A 14,372-nucleotide genomic window follows, 5' to 3' on the forward strand; every position below is an offset into this window, starting at 1 on the left:
GTGATAACCTTGGTACAATAATGAGACCGAAATGAATGCTGTCTGCATTGGGTTCTGGATGTAATTGTTTAACGTACTGAAGAATATCATGATGGGTTTGAAGAAAGTGAAAGCGAAGAACTTGGAGGCGTGGTGCACAAAAGGGTCATCAGGGTTGTTTTGAGAGTCCACCTGCGTACCAAATGCCACACTGGCAATTACGTCCATTGTGAAGCAGCCGAAACACCTGCAAAACAAACATGGTTTATATTATTAAGAGCTCTGAAATAATCAGAAAAACAGATGTGCACACATGTGCTCAAAGAAACTCGTACTTGTGGATGTTGAAGCTGTTACCGGACTCAGCGTGGCTCTTCAGGTTTCTCAGTAACGTCTCTGTGGCCGTGTTGATGAGGGGGACCATCTGCAAAACGAGTATTGTGCCCATATAGTGATCAGAATCAGTAAAGCCCACAAACCAATGCAAAAGAGTTAGATTACAACAAACTGCTGCCGAGCCGTTAACAATGGAATTAATGCAGTCCAATGTGTTCTTCTAAAAAGCCCAAAACAAATAGCCAAAATGGCTTGTGCAGTCAGGTTTGGTCGGATGGTATAATTCCTTTACCCCACATCAGTTCTGAAAAGCACATGAGGCGAGTCCATTAATGGTTTTTGATCCCAGAGAGCATGACCAATGGAAAAAGGCTCAATTTTATGATCTCAAGAAATGCCTGATTAGTTAATAGATGTATGTATTAAGAACAAACCATAAAAAATTTAAAACACCAGAAACTATTTGGTAAATACTGCAAGTGTAACCTTTACAAAAAAATAAAAAATTAATAAAAAATTATGACAGTACAGTGATCTTTTGTGGAAAGCACCATGGTATTCATATTAGGATTCCCACACTTTTTCATTCATGAATTTTGACTTTTCAATGATGTTTCCAGTCATTTGTGAGTCACTAAATGAGAATTTGGTAAATGCGGAATGATTCACTAATTAATCTTTTTGAATTGATTCAATCAACTAATTCATATGAATGATTAAGTATTCAGTTTATTTTGGAGAGATGAAGCTTAAGCGGACTAAATTACTGGATAAATCTGGTATACGTCATACATTTTAAGTAAATGCCTACTTAATTAATTTCCATGTCTTGAACTTGTTTGATTATATACTATTATGTTGAACAAATACCATATTAATATTCTATGGCATTTACACGGTGGTCCAAAATAACTTCAAAGAATACCATGGTAAGATTTGTGTATGTACCTATAACAAATGTAAACTGCAGTACAGCATCTTCAAGAACATTTATAATCTTGAGGACATTTTTATAATAACACCTAAATCATTTTCATTTCTATTCAAACTGTATTTCTTTGTACAAGGCTGAAAGGAGCCGACTATTCATCCATGAGCAGAAGACCAGAAATGACACAAAGGGCTCGAGACAGATTAAACCACTCTAGACGCAGGATTCTTGGAACTGCTCTTCTTCACACCTCTGTATCTCCATGAGATGAGAGGTTGTACATGCTTGGAGTTCAAGGCTATGGCTTTCCTCCCTGACAACCATGACTGCAGCCATGATAAGCCAGCAGCTCTTATGAGACCTATTGATCCCGTCTGCTCAGGAGGGGAGAACGAGAGGAAGAGATACAGGACTAGTCGGTATAAGAGGGAGATATAGGAAGGAAGAGGACTGTGAGAAAGATGCTGTGTACAGGCTGTTCTGTCCAGATCAAGTCAGTGATATCAAACCAGCATTCAATTACTCAGCCAAATCAGATTACCATCTTGTTTTCTGATCAATTCTGTCTTATAGTTGCTTTGCTAATAGACTACTTTACACCAGCATGAATTTTAATGCTAGTCTAGCATGGTGAGTTAGGGCAGGTTGCAGAGATGTTATTAAAGCTAATTATTTTTTTCCCACAATGAAGTTAGTTGAACAAGGGAGTTTTGTTGGTTATATTAAACCAGTATTATGGCATCTTATGCTAGAAATTAGCAATCAAAACAGTCTAACTATAAGCAAAACATGTTCACAAATATTGTGTAAAATAGAAAACTGTTTTCAACAAAATAATTATTTTTTGAGCAGCAAATCATCATATTAGAATGATTTCTGAAGGATAGTTAAACTATGGTAACCACAAATTAACCATAGTTTTGTTAATCATAGTTTAACAATGGTATTTGTAGTAAAACTATGTTTACATAATTGAGAATTAATATGCCAAAAAACATGGTTACTACACTTTTACTATAATAAGACCATGGTTAATTTTCGTAAGGTGTAGTTACATGCAATGCTACTTAAGATTTTCAACTTTTTGGAACAGTTGTATTTTCTAGACACACGACCCCTTAAAAAAAAATCACTGTGTATGTAGACAGCTCGCTACAAGTCTTGAAACGCTTTGAAATGATTTCCAGTCTTGATTTCTTAACAAACATGGGATTTCCAGCATTTTACATGTATTTTAGACTGCAAGGATTTAGTTCCTTGAAGTCCTACAAATGTAACTAAGTTGTCCATATAGTCTAGAAGCAAAAGATTTGTTATTGAACACATTTTGTTTTCACCAGTGGTCAAGTTATCTCAGTTTTACTGGAAAAAATTACATCTCTGTGAAGCCTTACTTGGTAGAAAATAAGATCAATAGGTGTGTGTGCGTGCATGTGTGTGTTTGTTGATGCATATTGACTCCGTAAAAGCAGGCAGATGAAGACGACTGGAAGGGCTGATGGAGAATGACAGGAGTGGTGTCTACTGTCTCTTTCTACCGCTACGCCACAGCTAATGAAAATCAGTACAGGCAGCAAGTGCATGCCTACACTTTTGCACAACTTGACTTGGAGATCAGTTATACATTAAACATTCAGGTTCAAGCTGAATGTTGATCCCGATTTTTTTTTTATTTCACATAAAATCCTCTGCCAAATGCAGCTATTATTTAACAGTGGAACGTCTCGATACTGTGGGTTTTAAAATGCAAACACGATGGCTTTGTTTACTGTAATTAAGTTAATGGAAGTGCTTTAAGACACGGCTCCGAGACTTGGATTAGAGCAGACTGTAAAGACATTTATGAGCTCATTACGAGTTTGTGTCTTTGCCACTTTGCAGTATTTCTCTCCCACACTGTGTTCAGAGATGATGGATTGAGAGTGATGTGCGCGGATTTCTCCTGAATGATGTCACACCGTGCCGAATTTAACTTGGGTGAATGGAACTCTACTGTTATGGTGTCTGTGTGTGTGTGTGTGTGTGTGTGTGAGAGAGAGAGAGAGAGAGAGAGAGAGAGAGAGAGAGAGAGAGAGAGAACAATCACTGTTTCTCCTCTCACAGCAGCACACACCTCTGACATTCCTGACGGACATGTTTACCATTTCAGCCGGAGAATGGAAATGACATCATTAATGGATACTGGTTCATAGATAGACATGTACATACAGCTGGGGCCAAATATATCAGCACCTTTGCTGCAAATAATGCAATATGTGTGCAAATATCTGTAATGCAAACTGTTTAAAAAGACACACATACACAGCCAGCCAAAAGCTTAGACTCACTTGACGGAACAAATCATTTTTTAAATAATTATGATGCCTAATGCAGCTTTTGATCACTACATTTTCCCCATACTTCCATTTGTGCTACAGTTTTGAGGACTTCACTATTAGAATTTTCTTAAATGTGTAAAAGAGTAAAATCAGAGAAGTGTGTCCACATTTTTGACATACAGAACAAACAGTTTAGTCCAGTTCACAAACCGATGACTGATTGGAACTGGTTCTTTTAAAGAATGAATTATTTAAAATCACCAAAAAAAAAAAGTTTTTAGGCTTAAATTAATTCACTAAATTAATTTGCTAAACATAAATTCAAAATTAATTAAAATAGAAAAAAAAATAATAATATTAATAATATTTTACAATATTACAGTTTTTAAAAAAATGTCTATGTATTTGTAATTTTAAAAGAAAAAGAATCAGTGTTGCTTTACACTGCAGAAAAAAACAAAATTTTTGGCCACAATATGCACATCTCCTAAAAGTCAATTCTTTCTTTATTAGGAGATGAAATCATCTGCAATTCTTGGCAAGGCTAAAGGAGGACAAACTCACAGGGTCAGTTTCCAAGACACAGCTCACACTCCAGACTGCAAGATGTTTTATTGGAGAAATCAACATTGACAACATAATTTAAACCAGGATTTATTTAATCTGTTACTTTTTAATCCTATTCAATCATTCTGCTGGTAAATGAATAAGCAGTCACATGAGACGCAGAGAACGATGGAGAATCGATCGTGTTCTATGATGTAAGATGAGATGACTGACACTTCACAACATGTTAGCAAGAGGACAAACAGCAATTAACTGCTGTCATCCAAAACCTTCCCATCACTGCTATCATATCTCTTAGCCAATCACAGCATTTCAGCACGGCCAATTATACATTTTCAGCAGACAGCTTCATGTCTTTTTCTTCATCTCGATGTCATGTCAATTAAATCCACTGTTTTTCTCCTCTTTAGGAGTGATGTTCAAACCTTTTTTGGTGGGGGTAGGGGTTGCGACCTCATTTTTCACTCGTCTGTCTGTTCCTCTTGACTACCGCACCTCTTTCCTTCCTATTCACTTTCTTCTGTCTTTCTCTGCTTTATTTCATCAGAAAAGAGTGCATGTAAAGTGCAGGGCTGTAGAAGAGGAAACACTCCTTTGTTCTCTCACATGTGATGTGCAAAAAAAACAAAACAATGTCAACTCTCTTACTGTAGCTCTTGTTCCTATCTCTCACTTTGAGAATACTGATAGTCTAGTATCATTGAGCTATCATCCACCCAAATGCTCAAAGTGATAATGACAACACATTGTGCAAATAGGCTCCAACAAAATTACACAATGTGAAAGCAGCCTGATATGGTCTCTATTAACAACAAATCTCTAGTGACACAGAACAGGATAAGAGACAGAAGAGACACACAGGCTTGTTAAGACTCTCAGATGTGGATTCGAAAGGACATTTTACTGCCAGGGTTCACTGTCTTTTTAAGAACAATATGTGAGGTTTTCTTTTTTTTCCAACATGTTTCTGGATCTACATCCTGTCAACCAATCAGATTTCAATAATAGGCAAAGAGGTGAACAATGTTGAACTATCATCCAATTAGGATTCAGGGACATGATTTGATATACACTCTTAAAAATAAAGTTTCTTATTGGCATTGATGGTTCATAAGTACCTTACCATTACACAAAATGTGTACAGTAGAAAAATGGTTCTTTAGGTAATAGTTAAAGAAAAACTAATTTTTTTTATTTTATGGCATCTTCTGTACACTCCTCTTAATAAATAAATAAATATTTTTTCAGAAGGTATTTCATAGCACTGCCACTTAAGTACCCTTATGGGTTCTCCAAAAAACCTATCAGTGAACAGTTCTTAAAAGAACCTTTTATGCAATTGAAAAGTTCTATTGATGTTAAAAGTTCTTCATGGACCTTAGATGCCAATAAAGAAGCTTTATTTTAGCTTTATCATGCAGTCCCAATGCTGTGTACTTCAAACTCACCATGAATATGCATTTGTGAACTAATTTCCATTGTTTTGGGGAATTCATACTAATCTGCACATCTTATGACCAGGATTTAAATCTTATGAAACTTTTTAAACTATTTTAATGGCTGTTACGGAAATATGAGGTCCTCTACGGGTCCAAGAAATAGAGCTGCACTTGATTTATCAACACAAGGCCATAAAATGTGATTACATAACAAGAGCAATCGCTTCTTAGAACAGCTTTAATGTTTGTGTAGCACACATTTAGGTAAGAAAGCCAAGCTCACCTCTTTCATCTTGGCAGCACTGAAGGTCGGTGTGAGGATGCTGCGCACTCGTTTCCACTGTTCGCCCTTCAGCATGACTAGACTGTCGCTCATGGGTTTAGTCGCGCCCCTGATAGTCTGCATTGAGAACACAGCTGGGGTTTATACACTTCAAAAAGGGCATGTTTGTATAAGGACAAAATTATGACAAAATCTATAGCATTCTTTCAGTTTGTCACTACCCAGTATTGTGTTGTTGGCTATAACTATGACATTAGTAGCATTTGTAGGCCCAAAGCATCCTCTACACAAAAATGCAAACACCTCTAGGCTATGTATGCACTTAAAGTATACTTATGCAACCATGATTTTACATGTCCTATAAAACATGCAGGATGCAGTTTGTAACGCAACTTGCATATTTCATTCTCAGCATTGCCACAAGAGGTGCTATAGAAGGAAGAAGAAATAACCTTGATTTCACACGTCACTGAGTTTTTAAAGCATGTTAGAATGCGATTTGTAACACAATGCAAGCATTTTCAACATTGCCACAAGAGGTGCACAAGAGGCATTAGTCTTCAGGTGAGGTCACATTTACCATTGTTTGGTAAATTGTCGCAGACCATATCCAATAAATTCAAGTGAAATCCATGTAACTGTGGATTTAGCATAACGGTGAAAGTTTAGCTTTTCCCAGATTTCAATTTGGTCACATCGATTTGCCACATTGACCAAAAGAAAGCTTATTGTTGTGAAAGCGAATGATGTCTGTGTTTGCAGTGCTTCATACATTACTACAAATTCTACTAAAAACAGTTAGTTACTAGCAACAGTTCAAAGAAAGCAAGTTGCTTTTTTAAAAGGAGTCCAAAAGAAACATAGCCACACTTAAGAGTTACATTTTTTTTAAGATAAAATCAGTTTTTAAGGATGAATTAAATACAGAGATTGTTTCTGCTATAGCAATTCAAAAATATCTAACAGGACACGTCTGCAATACCTCTGCTAAACACTCACATCTCCATAATTGCATAGAGAATGTTTTAGGCTTAATAGATGAACCACAGCAAAGTGTAAAGACCTTTCTCAGATTCTGAACTTTCGAAAAGTGTCTCTAAAACGATCTACTGTACATGAATTCATCTTGGCAATTCTAGTCCCAGATTCATTAAAACTACTGTTATACACTGAGTTGGCTAAGTTGTTAGCCTGAAAGTTAGTGCAACGACCGAGGCCAGGTGGCAGAGCTTTGCGCTGGGCCGACTTTGATCTTGAGTGTAGATCTTTGTGTAAACGGCAGCCAACACATGCTATTTGTTTGTTTTTTTGGTTCCATGACAGCCTCCTTTTATGAGTTTTCTCCCACTGTTGGTTGTAGATGTGATTCACGATGAACATTTAAACACACACATCCATGCACACAAACAGGTCAAGAGGTAGCTGATAAGCCCCAGTGGTGCGCATGGCCTCAGTATTGATCTGGCCCTGCCATAATAGTTTACCCAGCAGGCACAGCTCCAGCAGCAAGGCCATCTCATGACCTTTGTCTCTGTTTTGATACATAAGTCATGTGATCATTTGTTTCTGACCTCCCTGGACTGACTCAAAAGTTCAAAGCTCTGGAGCTTTTTGCCAATACCTTACTGTTCACACGACATGCACTTTCAGCAGTGATTTATACACACAAATACACACCTACATTCAGTAAATCCTTTCGACTGCATGAAAAAGTGCAAGTAATACATCAAACCCACCTGTCATTGATCTAGCTGATTTTATGATATATGGGAGATGCTATGTGTGTATCTGTGATCATAAATGATGTTATTGACAAACAATTGCGGAATTATGTGATGACATCACTCAGGGCTTGACGGCCTTCAAGTAGGAATGAAAATATCGTAATAATGAGTTCTGAGCACATGAATGATAAAGCAAAGACATTTAAAAGTGCGAAACTCTTGACTGCTAGATGATACATGAGTTGCGAGTTATGTTGATGTAAATCATAGTGGCAAACAACTCTTTTGTGAATGCTAAAGAATGATTTTGCAAAGTTATTTAAATTGTCCAAGCTATCTCCAGAATAAAGTTTAAAAGGTACAGCAATCACTTTCACAGTTTGTTTTATACTGAATAATTAAAAAAAATTTTTTTTACATGCGTATCATAATAGAAATGAAAATTATGTATAAATAAACAAAATGTAATAAAAATGAAAACAAGACAAAAAGGCAAAAACACATAATATGGTACATATATATATATATATATATATATATTTAGATAAGTGTTATTTTAGTATTGTTTTATCTATTATAGTACTTAATCATATTTTGTATTTATAGTATTTTATCATATTTAATCACATTTTAGTTTAATATTTATACTTTATTTTGTTTCATTTTTATTTTCAATTAACAACATGATTTAAAGTTTAGTTTTAGTTAAAGGAGCTATGTGGAGGTTTTTACTTTAAAAAAAAAAAAATCTTTAAGATAGAGTTTTCATTTGTACATGTATGAGCCAACCATGATGTAGAAAAAAGAATGACACCTCGACTGTCCACCATGGTTGCCTCTATCAGCCTGTAGGCTCAATTGTGTGTGGAGGAGTCGGGCCCAAATTGGTGCGAAAATTCACAAAATGTGACGTCATGCGCGTTCTCGTCTACTTGGGCTTACAACCTTAGCTTACAAACTTGGGCTTAAATTCAAGAAACAATGTATGAAAACACGTCCTAATATCTTATTCATCTTGTCTCTCATATTTTAAGGAGTTATAGACTGAAAAGTAAGTCAAAACTAGTAATTAAAAACTCATTAATAACTCATTTTTGCTGTGTATGTATTCTTCAAGCTTAATAATACAACTTGAGATGAATTGCTGCGTGTGTATTTGATATTAGACTGTAAATGTAATGTCACTCACTTACCATTCTGTTGGGAAACTTATTGAATTCCTTCACCATCACCTGTCTGAGCATATCTGGGTCTGCTATGATCACTATAGGCCGCCGGCCTATATAATAACTGACACACACATATACACAGAGAGAGAGATAGCAAACAAACAAGATAACATGAATAAATAACAGGGCACCAGTAAAATTTCAGGGGAATAGCAGGAGACAAAAGAACAAAGGACAAATACACACACACATAAAGCAGCACATCTATGGCTGCAGACCCTGTCTTCCCTTCATTTCACTGACAGGGGTACAGACACGCATCATATGTGTGTGTGTCAAGGTCAGCTCATGAATGAAATTTGATGAGGCTGCTGGGTAGCTTTTTTTGGCAGCTTTCACTGCTGAGATTTGGCGAGGTTGTACCATCAAACGCTGTGAAATAGAGGATTGTGAGCACTTATATATGTGCCTTTGCATGTACCAGCATGATACACCACCTTCCCCTCAAATGCAACTTCCTGTCATTTTTATGGTTTTATGGCTGCAATCAACTTCACAGGAAATTGCAAAAACAAGCAGATAATTAAACACCTTTATTAGGCACCGATAGTTGAATATGAAAGCTCAAATATCTGAAAGCATTAATCTATTTCATAGAAGATTTTGGAAGCTCCTTTTTTCCAGCAGAAGGCAACCCTTCGGTTCATTACTGTGTCCAGTGGCTGTAAAGCACATTTAAGCCCAGCTGGAGGCAAACGCAGTCGAAACAGATCACTCTTATCATTTACTGTACTCTCTTTTCATTTGCCGGTGTCAGTTTGGTACCGTAAACCTCAGAGCAGAATGCATAGGCCCTTCATATAATCTTGTGCTAATGAAGCTGACATTGGCGGTCCACATGGCTCTAGGAGCAAGTTGAGTTTAATTAAGCTTGCAGCTAAGTGACCTATAAAACACTGATCTCATTAGTATGTCTTGGTTTATCTATGCATCTGCGCCGGCGGTCTGTTTGCAAACCAAAAGGCTGTGTGAAAAAGTCTCTCAAGAGCAATAGAGACTGATATCCTATGCAAGAGAGACTAAAATATCACTCATACTCATATTAAAAAATTATGTACAAACAAACTATATTTATAAATTAACATTATGCAGGATTGTTATCTGCTGTAATATAAATAGTTTTTCTAGATGATTTAGATGACTATGTAAGCCCATGTCTGCCACAGTTGAGTAAAAAATATGAATCTGTAAGTCAAAATCAGAAACTTTCTCAGTTTTTTATTATGAGATATGAAGAAATGATTATGTATAAGTTCTTATTTTATATGTAGAATAAATTTAGACTTAACTAACTCATGATAATGTTTATTATTATGATACAGTAAAACATTACTATGAGAAAGTTTGACATTGCGATACTGTATTAATAATAAAGAGAAAGTATCTTGTAATAATGAGAAACTTTTAAATAATATTATGGTATCACTTTATTTTACTGTCCAATTCCACATGCACATACTATGTACTTGTTATAGTAATTAAATATTTATATTTCATAATATTTTTAAAAGTCTATTTGTTATGATTTAACTAACTCATAATAAAGCTTATCATCACTATGCTAGTTTGTCATTAAGAGAAACTATACTAATAATATGAAAAAAATAATACTAATATTATTAGTTTCTCGTTTTACAAGATAGATACTATACTAATCATATTATTTTGAGAAAGATTCTACAAATACTAATATTATTATGAGAAAGGTTTTCATTGTTATGAGAATTTCATTGTTAAATAATTACGGGAAAGTTAAAACGTTTGGAAAAAATCTCATTATGACATGAACTCATAGGGTTAACTTTATTGAGAATTTCTTATTTTTATGACTTGCAGAATATTTTTTCCTCAACTGTGAAGGAAAGAAAAGAGCTTCCATATCAGAAAGTACTCAATGAATTAAAAATTCATTTAGATACTTAATTCACACCTAAAAATATCTGGGAATCACTGCATTACATTGCATATCAAACAAACTGTTCTTTAGCTGTCAGCCATTAAAAAAAATGCTACTACCACTATACCAAATGGCCTCTTTCACTCATGCATTCTGCCATTTCTAGATATTTTCAAACCATATCTGAAGGATATATTTTTGGTAGAGCAAAAAAATAAAATCCCACCTTCGTGAGCAAACCTTCTGCATGTGTTATATTGAGCACTTCTGCAATGTGCCGAAACGTCTGAACTTAGATGACTGATGTCTTGTACTTCGGGAACCGACAAGGGTTTTAAGGAGCATGCAGAGCATTCATATGTATTTCAAAGCCCTTTGATTTCAGTGAGAAGCTCAGCCTCTTGGATTACTCCAACTGAAAGATGTCGTAATGTCTCCTGACATATATCCACATGACTCTGAATTAGATCCCCTTTTCCGGTCCCGACACCCAATCCAGAACCCCCGGATCCCATTGAACACTAATATGCACATGCACACAAGCAGAAAAACCAGCGTCATTCTGATTCTCTTCCCCTCTGCTCATATTAAACACAGGAAGCCCAGTGGCACTCGCTGCTTTGATCTCCCTCGAGGAGAAGTCGGCCTCTCAGAAGCAGGCATATTAAAACTCAATGTCTGGCTAGCGACAGACTAAATTAGAGGACACTGGGCACTCTGTGAGAGGCTCATGCTGTCTGAATATGAATGACAGAACCGTGAACAAGGGCCTCGTGTGTGATGGGTGTTATCCACAGATGCTTTCTTATTAAAATAATTCTATAAATGTGGAAATGACTAAAGCAATCAGAAAAATAATCAGAAAAAAATCATTTCTATTACACAAGGGGTAATGAGAAGTCGTTCATGTTTCAATTGGCAAAACAAATAGATTTCGCATATTTGTGTTTATTAATAACAAAAGCTTTCCCAGATAATAAAAAATGGTTTCTTACAGACATCAATTTCCAAAACAACAAATTCAATCCAATTTATTCATTTGATTGACACTTTAATAACAGCAAGAGTAAAATCCAAGGAGACTTACCCACAAATTCGTCCGTATTTCTTTATTAGGTCAGACTGTGCGTTAAAGAAACCCTGTGTAAGAGCAAAAAACCCACATATCAGTATGAAAGCATATTAAGGAACCTTGTGGAAACATGTGGTCAGATTTATTTTAGAGACTGCCAAAGTTTCACATCATCTACAACAATCAGATTTAAAGGGATGGTTCACCAAAAAAAAAAAAAAACTTTCATTAAATACTCACCCTCATGTCGTTCCAAATCTGTAAGACCTTCGTTCATCTTTGGAACACAAATTAAGCTATATTTGATGAAATCCGAGAACTTTCTGACCCTGCATAGACAGCAATGCAACTGACACTTACAAGGCAAAAGTAGTAAGGACATTATTAAAATAGTCCAAGTGACATCAGTGGTTCAACCGTAATTTTATGACGCTACGTGAATACTTTTTGTCCCTGTCAGTCCTCGACATGCATTCATGACATTACCACACAGTTGTGTTGCTGTCTATGCAGGGTCAGAAAGCTCTCGGATTTCATCAAAAACATCTTAATGTGTGTTCCAAAGATGATGAACGTCTTATGGGTGTGGAACGACATGAGGGCGAGTAATTAAAAACAGAATTCATTTTTGGGTGAACTATCCCTTTAATGGTGAAATGCCACACAACTTAAATATCTTCATTAAACAATTTTATGTATTAACTATTTTAAAACTGGCAACATATTACATATACATTCTGTGTGATATAATTTCTGCTGCAAATATTTGCTACATGCTTATACTTTATTAGAAAATTAGAAGATTAAACAATTGAGAGTAAGAGAAATGTGAAATCAGGAAGTTACACTAAAAGGACAAAAGTATTGGGACACCTGACCATTACATCAACAGGGACTTAAGTGACATTTCATATAAATACATAGACATTAATATGAAGTTGATCCCCCCCTTTGCAGCTACACCCGCTTTTACTTCTCTAGGAAGGTTTTCCACAAAATTTTAATGTTGAGGATTTTCGGGGTCAGGCACTGATGTTGGATGAGTAGGCCTAGCTTGCAATCTCCATTCCAGTTTATCCCAAAGGTGTTCGATGGGGTTGAGATCTCACACCCAAACTCATCCAACCATGCCTTTATAGATCTTCCTTTGTGCACTGAGTCACAGTCAGGACCTTCCTTAAACTGTTACCATAAAATTGGAAGCATATCATTGTCCAAAATGTCTGTATGCTGAAGCATTAAGATTTCCCTTCACTTCTTCCCTCTTTTACACACCACGCACCTCAGTGACCCCGCTCTGTGACTTCTGCTTTATTGCTGAATTGCTGCTGTTCCTAAATGCTTCCATTTTTCAATATGAGCACTTACAGTTGACTGTGGAATATCTATCAGGAATGAAATTACACAAACTGAGTGGTTTCCTATCATAGTACCATGTTTAAATTCACCACAAACATTTTTTCCATAAATGTTTGTAAATGCATTCTGCATGGCTAGCTACTTGATTTTACACACCTGTGGGTGTAGTTTAAGATCTTATGCTGTTTAAAGCAATTATTTATTTTCTTGGATAACCCCATCTGTCTTGTCTGACTTCCCAGCACAATATAGATCAATCACTATGACTCCTAAAGAGGCGCTTACTAGTACAGAATGTGAACACCGGTTACTGCAGCTACAGCATCACACTTATCTACCAGTAGGGGTCAGCACAGAGCAAAAACACCGACTGTGCTTGGCTCTCTCGAGGTTTATGGGCTCTCGGAAGGTTTACTGAGGTCTACTGAGAATATTATTCTGAACTATCCATAACCATAACACTATAACAGGAATATTATCATATCCCTATTTAGAATCGAAGAACATATTAAACTTTGCACATAAGGCTGCTGAGATTGCATTGTTTATTGAGGCTGGTGGGATAAAGTTAAGAAGTTACACAACAAAAGAAACAATGAACACATTAAGTGCTGACTGTAAAATGCACACACATACACACACACACACACACACACACACACATAAAGAGCGCTAGTTTGGTATGCATGGCAGCCGGTGGCTCTGCTGATTTTACTAATGAAGGCACCAAACCGTCTGCCCTCCCTTCTTCATCCGACCATTCCTGCAGTCTCCCTGGTGGGCATTAGGCATAGATGTATGTGTGTGTTCCTCAGTGAGCATTAAGCAGTGGGGTGTGTGCCCTTCCGTCCTGATGTCCTCTCCCTCAGCCTTTTATTACTGTTCTGTCATTCGGAAGAGGCTGCGTGTGCATCAGACAGTACTGTACAGTTTAACAGGAGGCTCATTTCAAACAAATTAGTTGCTCCTGCCTTTGGCTTCATTGGGGATTCATCTCGGATGGATACGATCAATAACGCCGGGTCTGACTGAACGGCCAGTCTGCGATCCTATTGGAATTCTCTTAAAAAGATTAGCCACTTTAAGTTGTTTCCTAGCACATCTGCGCAGGTCTGAACATCGTGCTGCTTCTCTTTGTCTCAGTTGCTAATCATCTCTCATGTTACACAGAGTCATGCAGGCAAACATTCAATGCGTGAGAGAGGATGTGGAGGAAGGTATGGGAGATGCACTTTTAA

The 14,372-nt window shown here is 36.5% G+C and overlaps 1 protein-coding gene across 2 annotated transcripts in view; it reads right to left on the reverse strand.

Moving 5' to 3' along the window:
* Positions 1 to 14,372, reverse strand: part of LOC132101647 (thromboxane-A synthase-like) — a 62,186-nt gene that overhangs the window by 21,220 nt on the left and 26,594 nt on the right. For both annotated transcript variants that reach the window (XM_059506739.1, XM_059506740.1), the window contains exons 4-8: positions 11,791 to 11,843; positions 8,771 to 8,867; positions 5,854 to 5,970; positions 315 to 403; positions 78 to 226 (exon numbers count right to left, since the gene is read on the reverse strand). In XM_059506739.1, the coding sequence (XP_059362722.1) occupies positions 78 to 226; positions 315 to 403; positions 5,854 to 5,970; positions 8,771 to 8,867; positions 11,791 to 11,843 (505 nt within the window). The remainder of the gene's footprint in view (positions 1 to 77; positions 227 to 314; positions 404 to 5,853; positions 5,971 to 8,770; positions 8,868 to 11,790; positions 11,844 to 14,372) is intronic.

This window comes from Carassius carassius, chromosome 23, assembly GCF_963082965.1.
Source record: "Carassius carassius chromosome 23, fCarCar2.1, whole genome shotgun sequence".
Lineage (NCBI taxonomy): Eukaryota > Metazoa > Chordata > Actinopteri > Cypriniformes > Cyprinidae > Carassius > Carassius carassius.